The following is a 14,439-nucleotide window of genomic DNA, read 5'->3' as shown; positions in this document are numbered from 1 at the left end:
ATATATCTTTGCTTTTTGCCAACCTCCCCCAAATTTCTAATGTTCTCATATTCCCCCACCAGATATCAGCAAACGAAAACTTCATGTAAAGAAGGTATATCCCATGAATATATTTATTATCCTGGATGCATCAAAAAGTGTTAAAGAAGAAGACTTTAATACTGCCAAGCAGAGCAGCATAACGTTCATAGAGAAGGTATACTGGCAGAGTAACACTGTATCACAGACTGGGTGTGTTAGTCTCTAACGTTTCTGAAGATTCTATCACTCAGCAATAACCTGCATTTGTGCAGCAGGTGGGAAGTATAAATATGGGAGATTGTGGGATTGCAGTGTCTTTACTTAGAATCAGCAGAAATGGACATTAGGGAACCACCACATACCTGAACCATGTAACCCCAATCCACACATTAAATAGAGTAAACACATATTGCATTCACAGTCGAAGATCACACAATGATACTGCTGGTATGCTATCTGTACCCAGCAAAGCCAGATCATTTATATAATTATAAAGCAATCATTGCTTTCTACCTGGATAGTCTCAGTCTGGTCCACAAATCCACCTACTCAAATCTGGTGATCCAAACCCAACCTGGTGACATGTCATTACATGATGTTAATACGATCACAATCACACGTTAGACATTATTGGATCAGAGAAAATGCACCCTATAGCTTATTGTAACAAACACACAAAATGAAATCCTGCGCTCAAACTCCCATCACTCCTGGGCAGCAGCAGCGGCTATAGTTTCCACCACCCAAATACATAAAACAAAAGAAAAAAAAAGTTACCTGCGCTCTCTATCCCATAGCACTCTATCTCTCTCTTAGCACATTTAAATAATGGGAGGTTTTTAGCGTCACACCAATGGCCATTAAAGTGTAAGCTCACCTGCACCATCAAGGTCAACCTCGTAGGTGAGTGCTACACTAACAATTCAACTTTGCTTTCAGATAAAAGGCAAAATCTGTAATGACACACGGAAAGGGTATTGGGAAAAGTGAATAGTGAATTCCTTCCATTCAGTGTTAAACCAGTTTTAATGTTGTAATGCTAAACAAGAGTCCACAACAGCCAATCCCCTTTATGGGAAACATTAGCCTTAGCTTCAACCTCTGTGAATGGCTGAGAGTGTCAACTGACAAACTACATCCTATACAGAAAATGCACAAACAAGCGTGTGAACAAAACCCAGTGAAAAAATATGAATATTAGCAGACAGGAACTTCCCTGTATTAGGTGAAGAATCCAGATGAATCCCCAAAGACTTCCTCCTGTCTTCAGCAAAACGTATACATACAAAATAGGGGATAATCTGCTAAGTAGAGTATAAATAACATAGCATATAACTGTGTGGAGATGAATCACATAGATGGCGTTAACAAGTGGCCACTCACAGATTTACACTTGTTAAACAGCCTTGAATAAAACTCCTCCTTCTATTCAAATGGATACTTCCATCATCACACTCCCAGAGTAAGGTATAAAATGTATTTAATAACTTACATAGAAGTATAAAACAATCAGCACTGGGCGTCCTACGCGTTTCGTCCTGGATTTGGACTTCCTCAGGGACTTGGTGAGTAGTGAGCACAAAATTCAATAACAATCGTTCCTTACACCCTATCACAGGGCTCATTGCTGGTATGAATTGATATGGCTAGAATAAAGAGTGTAATCTCTGCCTTGCCAGTAGGGGGCACACTGTGAGTGGCCAGGGAACCCTAACTAAACTAGTCAAAAATGGTTTAAAGGAACACTATAGTCACCTAAATTACTTTAGCTAAATAAAGCAGTTTTAGTATATAGATCATTCCCCTGCAATTTCACTGCTCAATTCACTGTCATTTAGGAGTTAAATCACTTTGTTTCTGTTTATGCAGCCCTAGCCACACCTCCCCTGGCTATGATTGACAGAGCCTGCATGAAAAAAAAACTGGTTTCACTTTCAAACAGATGTAATTTACCTTAAATAATTGTATCCCAATCTCTAAATTGAACTTTAATCACATACAGGAGGCTCTTGCAGGGTCTAGAAAGATATTAACATAGCAGGGATAAGAAAATCTTAATTAAACTTAACTTGCAATAAAGAAAGCCTAAAAAGGGCTCTCTTTACAGGAAGTGTTTATGGAAGGCTGTGCAAGTCACATGCAGGGAGGTGTGACTAGGGTTCATAAACAAAGGGATTTAACTCCTAAATGGCAGAGGATTGAGCAGTGAGGCTGCAGGGGCATGTTCTATACACCAAAACTGCTTCATTAAGCTAAAGTTGTTCAGGTGACTATAGTGTCCCTTTAACACTGAATAGAGTGACTGAGCCAGGAGATTCGAGGTACTATAACTAATTCAATGAGATGGTTATAGTGCCTGCAGTGTTTTTTGTACAATCTTTATTGATGTAAAGAGTTTATAAAAAAAAAAAAAAAAATACAAAAAAAATTAGAATAAAGAATCCACTCTGTGCAGGTCTAATATACAGCTTTTGCTGCAGATAAACAGTATATTTCTTCCATGTTATTCATTCACGCCACGATTTGCCCATCAGTTTGTCCAAGCACTTACGGACAGCCGGTGGGTGTAGCTGAACAGGGGCCCGGTCAGAAAGACGGTAAGAGAGCTGCTGCCGACCTCACACACCAGCGGCCAGCCAGCAATTTACGATGCACAATTTTTTATTATTATTATTATTGCCATTTATATAGCGCCAACAGATTCCGTAGCGCTTTACAATATTTTGAGAGGGGGGATGTAACAATAAATAAGACAATTACAAGAAAACTTACAGGAACAATAGGTTGAAGAGGACCCTGCTCAAATGAGCTTACAGTCTTTAGGAGGTGGGGTATTAGAAACATTAGGATAGGAAATATCAAGTAGGAGTGAAGCAGAGCTGGAGGAGAGAGAAAAGCACTATCCCATAGGAGAGAGCAAGAGACAGGTATGTAAGGGAGAGATTACTCTGGGAGGCCATACGCTTTCCTGAAGAGATGGGTTTTAAGGCCCTTCTTAAATGATTGAAGACTAGGGGAGAGTCTGATGGCAGTAGGCAAGTTATTCCAAAGGAGAGGAGCCGCCCGTGAGAGGTCCTGCAAGCGCGAGATGGCCGTACGGGTGCGAGCAGCGGTCAGGAGGTGGTCGCGGGCAGAGCGGAGGGTACGAGGAGGGGCATACCTCTGGATCAGTGAAGAGATATAAGAGGGGCTGGAATTGTTCAGTGCTTTAAATGTATGGGTTAGCACTTTGAATTGACTCCTATAGGATACAGGGAGCCAATGTAAGGACTGGCAGAGGGGCGAGGTGTGAGAGGACCGACTGGATAGGAAAATCAGTCTAGCTGCAGCATTCATTACAGACTGTAGCGGGGCAGTACGGCTTTTGGGGAGACCAATCAGGAGAGGGTTACAGTAATCCATGCGGGAAATTACTAGAGCATGGACAAGCTCCTTGGTAGCATCTTGCGTAAGAATGGGGCGGATGCGGGCTATGTTTTTGAGTTGGAACCTCTATGTCAAAGGGTTCCACTGCAAAAATTAATTGGGAACCCCTGCTCTAGATTAAACAGGGTGTATGTCAGGGTAGTTACTTCTGTAATGACAAAAACACATGTACACGATATCTTAAATATCATTTGAACACCTTAAAGAGACATAAACTGCAATGTCCCTATGGTTAATTGTGTACCTGTCACCTATTAGCAGCATCAATGCATTTGACTGTATATAAATCACTGTATGATTTTATAAATTATTGGCAGGTTTCCAGCTTTGATATCGAACCCCGATACGCAATTATCTCTTATGCTTCTGAGGCAATCCCAGTTGTCCGTCTGTCTGATGAAGAGAGTGTGGAAGCAGATAAAGTGATAGAGAAACTGTATGAGTTTAAGTATGGAGGTTAGTACTGTTCGATTTCCTTTAGTAATGTATAGCATACTGAGTTAGTCCATGTTATACAGAGGTAAATTATATTATACCAGGAACTAAATGAAGAGAGACACTCTACTCAGGGTTGGTGACACAACTTTTGCTACGCAGGCAAAGATGCATTTTTCTGCTCTCCCTTCTGCAAAAAAAGCAAACAAAAACCGTCTTCACCTGTGTGTCTCTTAACCCCCCTTTTAAACTGCTTATTCCCTTTTGTGTTTCTCATCCACTTTTTTGATTGTATTTTCCGCTCTAGTGCATCTTTCCCCCCGATTTTCACCTTTGTGTGTCTTACACCCCCCCCCCGTGTGTGTTTGAAACCCCCTCTTGTGTATCTCTTACTCCAAACCTTTGTGTATCTCTTACTTTCTCTCAGCACCTTTGTTGGTCTCTCTCCCCCCAGCTCCTCTGTGTGTCTCTTCTCCCCTCTAACCCATCTGTGTGTCTCTTTCTCCCTCCAGCCCCTCTGTGTGTCTCTTCTCCCCCCAAACCCCTATGTGTGTCTCTCTCTTACTTATGGACTGGTTTCTAGGTAAAGAGAAAAAAGGTTAACAAGCACAAAATCTAAATACATCCTGTAGAAAAATGTGCATAGTATGGATATGTCACTAAAGAAAATCTCAAGACATATCAACAATCAATAAAAAGAAATCTAAAGGCCAGAGACATGATAACAAAAAATTATGAATCTTTATAGTGCATGTTTTCTTCAAATACAGAATTCACATATCAAAAATTAATTTAAAACTTTAGAGCAAAATTAGGATCCACACTCGCTCATAGACTTACATTAAGATAGACAAACCATACAGTCACCCATAGACTTCCACTGATATAGCAAACACGCTAAATTCACCCATATACTTCTATTGAGATAGCAAACACCCTAAATTCACCAATAGGCTTCCATTGAAACAGCAAACATTCTGCATTCAGTCACAGACGTCCATTGAGGTAGCAAACATCCTACATTCACCCATAGACATCCACTGAGATAGCAAACATCCTACATCCACCCATAGACATCCATTGAGATAGCAAACATCCTACATTCACCCATAGACATCCATTGAGATAGCAAACATCCTACATCCACCCATAGACATCCATTGAGATAGCAAACATCCTACATCCACCCATAGACATCCATTGAGATAGCAAGCATTCTACATTCACCTATAGACATCAATTGAGATAGCAAACATCCTACATTCACCCATAGACTTTCTACATTCACCCATAGACATCCATTGAGATAGCATACATCCTACATTCACCCATAGACTTCTATTGAGATAGCAGACATTCACCCATAGACTTCTATTGAGATAGCAGACATTTTACATTCACTTATAGACAGTGGCGTACACACAACCCATGGGGCCCCGGTGCGAAAACTGATCCGGGCCCCCCCCCCTCCCCCTGCGCAGGCTGGGGCCGCAACACATGGCGGCGGGCACCTGTTCGCAGGGCTGCGACCCGTGCGACCGCGGTATGTATGCCAGTGCATGCATAAACACATACACTTAAAGGACCACTACAGACACCCAGATCACATCAGCTCAATGAAGTGGTCTGGGTGCCAGGTCTCTAGTTTTAACCCTGCAGCTGAAAACATAGCAGTTTCAGAGAAACTGCTATGTTTCACTGAGGGTTAATCCAGCCTCTAGTGGCTGTCTCATTGACAGCCGCTAGAGGATTTTCTGCGATTCTCACTGTGAAAATCACAGTGAGAAGACGCTGAACGTCCATAGGAAAGCATTGAGTAATGCTTTCCTATGGGCGGTTTGAATGCGCGCGTGGCTCTTGCCACGCATGTGCATTCGGAGCTGAGAGGCGGATGGGGATGGAGAGATCCCCAGCGTTAAGGGAGTCCGGAGCTGGAGAAAGGTAAGTGCTTAAGACACACACACACACACACTCTCATGAACAGACGCACACATTTACTGACAGACACACACTCAGTGACAGACGCACACAAACATACTCAGTAACAGACACACTCACTAACACACTCACTCACTAACACACACACACTCTAACACTAACTAACACACTCACTAACACACACACACTCTAACACTAACACACTCACTAACACTAACACACACACTCTAACACTAACACACACACTCTAACACTAACACACACACTCACTAACACTAACACACACACTCACTAACACTAACACACACACTCACTAACACTAACACACACACTCACTAACACTAACACTCACACACTCACTAACACTCACACACTCACTAACACTAACACACACACTAACACTAACACACACACACTCACTCACTCACTAACACTCACTCACTAACACTAACACACACACTCACACACTCACTAACACACACACTCACACACTCACTAACACACACACACACACACACTCTCTAACACACACACACACACTCTCTAACACTAACACACACACACTCTAACACTAACACACACACACTCTAACACTAACACACACACACTCTAACACTAACACACACACACTAACACACACTCACTAACACACACACTCTAACACTAACACACACACTCTAACACTAACACACACACTCTAACACTAACACACACACTCACTAACACACACTCACTAACACTAACACACTCACTAACACTAACACACTCACTAACACACACACTCACTAACACTAACACACACACTCACTAACACTAACACACTCAAATGTTTTTTTTTTTTTTTTTATTTAATCCCCCCAGCCTCCTTACCTGTGGGAGAGCTGGGGGGATTCCCTGGGGTCCAGTCGTGATGCTGGCCAGGCTGTCACCCGGCTGGCTGGCGGGCGCGCGAGGGAGCACTGTCCCCTGGGTCCCTCGCGCGCCGCGTACTGATGCCGGAGCCGGAAGATGACGTCATCTTCCGGCTCCGGTTTCAGTGCAGTGCGCGAGGGAGCTGAAGAGGGGGCACCCAGGGGACAGTGCTCCCTCGCGCGCCCGCCAGCCAGCCGGGTGACAGCAGGGTCAGCCTCGGGGGGCCCGGAGGTGGCCGGCTCCTGGGCCCCCCAGCAGAAGAGGCTGGCCCTGTGGGTACATACCTGGGTCGCAGGGCGGCCGGGCCCCCTGGTATGTACGCCACTGCTTATAGACTTCTATTGAGATAGCAGACATCCTACATTCACCCAAAGACTTCTATTGAGATAGCAGACATCCTACATTCACCCATAGACATCCATTGAGATAGCATACATCCTACATTCACCCATAGACTTCTATTGAGATAGCAGCCATTCTACATTCACCCATATACTTCTATTGAGATAGCAGACATCCTACATTCACCCATATACTTCTATTGAGATAGCAGACATCCTACATTCACCCATAGACATCCATTGAGATAGCATACATCCTACATTCACTCATAGACTTCTATTGAGATAGCAGCCATTCTACATTCACCCATATACTTCTATTGAGATAGCAGACATCCTACATTCACCCATATACTTCTATTGAGATAGCAGACATCCTACATTCACCCATATACTTCTATTGAGATAGCAGACATCCTACATTCACCTATTACCCTAATTATGGTAGCCTACAATAGGCTGTTAAGGAAATTAAAAATATGGGAAAAATAAAAAACTTGTATTTTAGGATTCCAGATTAGAAAGTAGGGTATTGAGCTAGGATTTAACCAAGTCAATTTTTCACTCAGTCCTGTTGCTATAACTCTATATTAGAATCCGATAATAAAAACGAAATTAAAAATAGAACAATGTTTCCAACTGCTCTTATCTGTCTCACCTTTTCAGCCCATGGAGATATGAAGGGAACTAACACCAGATCTGCCTTTCGTAGTCTATATGAGATGTTGGTTTTGCAGGAGCTGAGAGAGAAAGCTCAATTCATGAAGATCCGAAATGTCATTCTGCTCTTGACAGATGGTAACACACCTCCTATAGTTATCAATCAAGTAACGAATGGCTACAGCAGTGTCTGATACAGCATGTTACACCAACACCCACACCAACAATGATTTCCAAACAGTACCATTCACCACTACCTGGCTTTCAATCTTTGAATTTTAAAAGCACATTAACAGGGAATATATACCACAGTTAGACATCAACTCTTACTAACAAGCCTCCACCTAGTTTATATAGATAACCAATAATAAATACTGCACTCTGGGGCCCTTTAAACAATTATCTCAGATCACTTGTCTCCGAGTGAGCAGCTCTGAGTAGAACAAAGCTGGATAAGAGTTCTGGGCTGCTAATATCAGTTCTGTGCATAAAAGACATCCGTCATCAGCACACATAGCCTGCTGGTAATTAACAACCAATGACAGCACACCCCTCACTGTGGGTGCCTTGGTCTTTCCTCAGCCCAGCCTCCAGGACAACCAATCCCCTGTTGCGAGGGACATTTAATTTTAAAAATTATATAGGACAAACTAAATATTTATCTTGGTTACTAGAATAATTCTTGTATTTTACTTAATGCAGAGAGTGCCACAATACATTTTTTGTTCTTTTATATTCAAAGTACCTCACATAATTATTCATTCCCTCCCCACCGATATTTTGTTAAATTCAGCCTGGAATTTAAATAAATATAACTGAAATGTTTACCATTTTATTTGCACACTATAATTAACACTTTAAAGGGGCAAAGCCTGTTTTATTGTAATGAAAACAATAACATGAAATTAACTTGTTTGATGCACAATTCTCTTTACCCACGGGTACTCAACTCAGATCAAACCTCCTCTAAACTCTCAGATGCCTAATTACACCGCTTACTGTTTGTCTTTTCAGGAAAGTATAATATGGGTGGAGATCCTAAGGTGGAGCTAGAGAAAATCAAACTTTTCCTGGAAATTGGAAAATCACGGGAAGACTTTCTGGGTATGAAAAGAATCATGTGCCAACAATCGTATAATACTATGTATTCTATGCGGAATATTATATAAAATCTACCATGTAAGATACAATTGCACAGCCACTATGTGTATAATACAATAACACAAAAACCGTATACTGTACAATAAAATATATAATATAAACTATACCTCATGCAATAAAATATAGTATATAAACTATGCTTCATACAGTAAAATATATTATATAAACTGTGCCTTGTACAAATAAATATATTATATAAACAATACCTCATACAATAAAAGGAAAGACAAATATGTTGATAGGGCCTGATGGAATACACCCAAAGTTATTAAAAGGGGTTAGTGGTGTACTAGCAAAACCGTTAACGGATTTATTTAATCAGTCATTAACAGGAGTAGACCCAGAAGATTGGAAATTAGCAAAGTTGTGCCAATTCACAAGAAAGGTAGTAGGGAGCATCTGGGCAACTATAGGCCAGCGAGCCTTACTTCAGTAGTGGGCAAAGAAATGGAAACCATGTTAACCCCTTAAGGACACATGACATGTGTGACATGTCATGATTCCCTTTTATTCCAGAAGTTTGGTCCTTAAGGGGTTAAAGGATAGGATTGTTGAACATCTAAAATCACATGGATTTCAAGATCAGAGACAACATGGGTTTACTTTAGGGAGATCATGCCAAACTAATCTTATTGATTAGTTTGGGATACAGGGAATCAACACAGTAAAGGAGGAGACTATATTTAAAAGAAGAAAAACTACCACAACAAGAGGACATAGTCTTAAATTAGAGGGACAAAGGTTTAAAAATAATATCAGGAAGTATTACTTTACTGAGAGGGTAGTGGATGCATGGAATAGCCTTCCAGCTGAAGTGGTAGAGATTAACACAGTAAAGGAGTTTAAGCATGCGTGGGATAGGCATAAGGCTATCCTATATATAAGATTAGGCCAAAGACTAATGAAAGTATTTAGAAAATTGGGCAGACTAGATGGGCCGAATGGTTCTTATCTGCCGTCACATTCTATGTTTTTACAATAAAACATATTATATAAACCATGCCTCATAAAATTGTGTAACATAGACACATTGTGTATATTATATAAACCATACCATGTACAATCCAATAGCCCAGGTACACTCTGTATATTGTATGAATCTAATGACCGCCCGAGCGTGTTATGTATATTCAGAGCAGTCTCCTCTCAGATTGTAGTAATGTATAAACACCTCCTGGGGGCACCATATGTATTTTTCATGCCTTGTCAGCCCCGAATACTGGATTCTACTACTAGAAAATATTAAAATAGACCAGTGCAAGGCTGGGGAACATTGAGATGGATAATTCTTCATGCTGCCTCCCTCCTGTAGTATTGTACCAACAGGCATCCCAATGTAACACTTGTTATTTCTACACATTACAGAACGGTGTGAGTCAATTTTGCCACCCCCTTGCAAACCCTCTCATGGCTCACTCTTGTCTGATATTATTTGCTATTTAATTTACAGATGTGTATGTCTTTGGTTTGGGGGACGGTACCGATAACAACGAGTTGAACGTTCTTTCATCAAAGAAGCCTAATGAACAGCACACGTTCCGCCTGCAGAATATAGACCACATGAAGAAGGCGTTTGACAGCATAATAGGTACAAATAATATTGTATTCCAACCTGTTACGTGGCCTGTCTTTCCTGGGATACATTGTCTGAAGTTTCTGTATCTAAGCTCTCTCCTTACTGTGTCTCTCCCATCTCACATGCACACTCCATACAGCCTTAAAGGGACACTCTGACCCCTAAAGCACATTAACTTCAATAGAAATTGGCACTTTTATAAATTAACCTTGTTACAGTCCCCTGGCTTTCAAGCAGAGTACCGGTCCAGTTACTTCCTGGTTTGGTTAGCTCAGTGGAGAGCCAGCAATTGCTCAGACTTCTCATTGAGCTGCATTGGGAAGCCACGGAAAGTCTGGACCGGGTTAAAAGGGAAGGGTTTGCAAAGGCTGCAGACAAGATTTCTGCAGCTTTGTAAACTGTTTTCGATAAAGTCCCAATAAAAGACAGCATACTTAAATGCATGCATGTTTTCATATATTATTATTATTTTTGGAATTTATAAAGCGCCAACTTATTATGCAGAGCTTTACAATATTAAAAAGGCAAAATTTGACAAAAAATGACATAAATATAAAAAAATGTTACAGAAACAACTGGTCAATGAGGGTCCTTCTCCCACGAGCTTACAATCTAGAGGTATATCTACTAAATAGTGATTTTTTTAAAAATGTGGGCAGTGTTGTTTCCTTTTAATATCCCCTATCACCTTTATATATATATAGAAGGCTTGGTCTGGAATTGTGGGAGGTACAACTTGCCCTATATAAACGTAATACTATCCTACTACCTGTCAGCGACGATCCCGGAAGTGCTTAGGTTCTTCCGGTTCACAGCCCGATACTGTTTCCCGCCCGGCAGTCCTCCTGAAAGTTCTCTGCTCTGAGTTTTCGTCAAGCAGCTAAACATCTTTGCATTCAATCGAACGTCTAACAGTGAGTTTTGAGCTGTTCTCAGCTCGATATCGGTCTGTCCTGCCGTGCACATTACCTACATGGGTGGCTTACACTTACACGCTATCGGCTTAAAATTATTTACTTTTCATCAGCTGCTACCAGGCTTACAGCTTACTTTGCAAAACATATACGATACGGACGAACTTAGACATTGCGGGGAGTCGGGCAGCTCCATTTATTCTGACTCGACTGTCAGCACGCATAGTTACAACGGTATTTCCACATTCTAAGTTAAGTATAAACGGCCGGTTAGGTTCTTTGGTTGTTTAGTTACTTCCCGGTTTTAGCTTTTAAATGATAAGCTCGGCATGCTTTAATTCAGGGGCATTAGACCTACCGTCACTCTTTCGTACAATCCTGGTCAGTGGTACAGGGCTGTGTCGGCGAAGTGTTCTATAGCTCTGCTTTTCTCCGCTGGCAGGCTGGTTTCTGTCAGCGTGTATTTCAGTCAGTAAGTTTGGCTGAATATCGCCACCTTGTGGCTATGTTGTATATGGATTAATTTTCATTCTTCTGTAGGCTTGTGTAACTGTATATGCAATTTCCTTGTTATTCATGGTCAAGAACTGTTTTGATTGCCAGTAGGGTTATAAACTGTATTATTTTTAACCTGCTACTCGGGTCACTCGCACGCCAGTAATAATAACGTATTATTAAATCCTGTAAGTTAAACCTTTTAATTGTTATAGGTTAAAATTTTATGTTCAAATCTGGATTACCCTAACTTTCTTTCCCCGCTCTACCGGTAATCAGTTAAGTCATATCATACATGTTACTCGGTTATTAATTCTTAGGTTTAATACTAATACTACTAATAATAATAATATATATTTTAATTACCCCTCTGTTACCGCAAACTATCATTTTCGTGGGGTGTAAACATTCATTGGCTCAAAGGTTTGATACATATGTATATTTATATGCGGGTTTTACTCAGTACCGTTAATCGGGGTACTCAAAGTGCCCATGGTTAACTACGGACAGTCAATTTACAGTCTCGCACTGTTCATATTTATTACTACTTGATACTACTTTATTAAATGACGTTGTTTATATGTGTTTTCCCTCCATTTTTTAAATCAAAATATACGACACAGCGTACAAGCGGAACCTGTCACTAAAAGCATCTAATACTTGGTTAAAGTGCTGGCTTTCTCCTGCCAAGTCTTCGCTAAAGCTTTTACGCATACGGTTAGTATACAACTTTTGTTGGGAATAAATAGTACGTTTCTACAGCTGCTCCCAGGCTTAGGTCATAATTTAAATCTGTAAAATGTTCTAGGTTCAAGTAAGAATTTTGTTAACTACTTCAGGATACTTCAGCCAAGTCATTTATCAGGTATGTATACGGTTCAAACACAAACTAGGTTACCCTTTAATTCCTCGCCAAATTAGGAAATCCCATAGGCCTCTTCGCCTAACAGTCTAGTGGTCCCGCAAGGCATACCGACTACCGCTTCGTTCAGAGGTTCAGGCCAATCGTCCCATTTCATAGTTAGAGCCTTGCATCATCTCATAGTTAGGGCCTCACCAGTCATGGCCATTCGTTATTACTCTATTAACCGTCACCGAGAGGCCAACACCCCGCCACCCACCTCAGTGGCACAAAGGCCCCACGAGCCAAATCATAGGTAGAGCCTCTCATAGCCACTTGGCAAGTAGTCAGGGCCTCACCTGTCACCAATAAATAAGCTAGTTAATATAATTTCGCCAGTAGGCATTAGCATAGTAAGCTGGGTCACTACAGTTCCATACAGTACTATACTAAACTTATCCATCTACCTCACTTCCCAGCATGTCTAACCAGTCTACACAAGGAGATGATTTGTCGGTGGCCAGCACTCCACTCAGATCAGGCTCACAGAGACGTACCGATCCACCAAGTCCAGCTTCCAGCTATCGGTCCTGGACTATCCCCAAGATCACCTCTGAACTTAAAAGAAGGAACATTCCTTTCCCGGCTACAGCCAGGAAAGCTGAACTGTTTAGACTATTAAACATTACTGATGACAACGAGAGGCCAGGCCCTAGTACGGTTTTCAATGTGCAAAATAGCCTGGCAGAATTACACAATATGATGACCTCCCTTGTTTCCTCGGTAGCAACAATTAACAATAGGTTAGATAATCTTGAGGCAAACAGTATCACGACCGTTCCAGAAGTTCCCGTGCCAGCTACTGAGCCCACACCTAACTTAGGTAAAGATAACCCTCTACCAACTAGTAGAGCCACCAATATCATTAACCCTATTCACCTCATTCCTCAGTCCCTAAGACGAGACATTATAGAGGGGAAGGACGTAAATCTAGCATCACTACTGATTGCTTCACAAGACGTGGTAGAAAACAGGGCCTATACCTTCGAGGACCTGTCAGTAGTGATGAAATCTAGAGACCCGAGACTTAATAGGAAACTCAATATCCCCGAGTTTGTCCTCGCATTTGGCTTATACAGAGATGTCATCTGTACAACTTTCCCACTAAGGAGAGAGGAGCTTGACTTGTATCTTCATAAAGTGATTGAATTAGCATACAAGTACGGCGGCTACGCATTTTACGACTATCACAAGTCATTTTCTTCAAGATCCGCTGCTTCTCTCTCCCAATACAATACCATTACTGATTGGGCACAGCTAGACACAGAGTTGTTCCTGATGCATTTTGCAGGTCTTAAAACCCCGTCCTGCGCTATATGCTCATCTGCTGCTCATTCAGTTAACTTCTGTCCAGAGAACGTAGCGACCCCTTCTACCAGTAACGCAAATTCTGGTTATCAATCTAACACTTCACAGAGGGAAGTGAAAGACAAACTGGGTAGGCCTATTGTTTTCCTAGGTAAAGCTCAAGTATGCAACAATTTTAATGCAGGTGGTTGCAGTTATAGTGCGTGTAGGCTGTTACACGTATGCTCAATATGTTTTAGAGCACATGCCAAAACAATGTGCCCCAACAGACTGTACCCTAACAAATCTGCCACGCCAATAAACGTACCTAAGTTGCAACGCTACCTGTCTAAGCATCCTTCTGTTCATTTG

At 41.4% G+C, this 14,439-nt stretch overlaps 1 protein-coding gene across 1 annotated transcript in view; it reads left to right on the top strand.

Annotated features, from left to right (window-relative positions):
• The window catches only part of LOC134573609 (uncharacterized), a 106,815-nt gene that overhangs the window by 27,458 nt on the left and 64,918 nt on the right, over positions 1-14,439 (top strand). The window contains exons 6-12 of the mRNA XM_063433393.1: positions 63-196; positions 3,765-3,903; positions 7,740-7,871; positions 8,748-8,837; positions 10,345-10,496; positions 12,719-12,744; positions 13,200-14,218. Of these exons, the coding sequence (XP_063289463.1) occupies positions 63-196; positions 3,765-3,903; positions 7,740-7,871; positions 8,748-8,837; positions 10,345-10,496; positions 12,719-12,744; positions 13,200-14,218 (1,692 nt within the window). The remainder of the gene's footprint in view (positions 1-62; positions 197-3,764; positions 3,904-7,739; positions 7,872-8,747; positions 8,838-10,344; positions 10,497-12,718; positions 12,745-13,199; positions 14,219-14,439) is intronic.

This window comes from Pelobates fuscus, chromosome 9 (genome assembly GCF_036172605.1).
Source record: "Pelobates fuscus isolate aPelFus1 chromosome 9, aPelFus1.pri, whole genome shotgun sequence".
Classification (NCBI taxonomy): Eukaryota; Metazoa; Chordata; class Amphibia; order Anura; family Pelobatidae; genus Pelobates; species Pelobates fuscus.
This window is presented reverse-complemented; position numbering and strand designations above follow the sequence as displayed.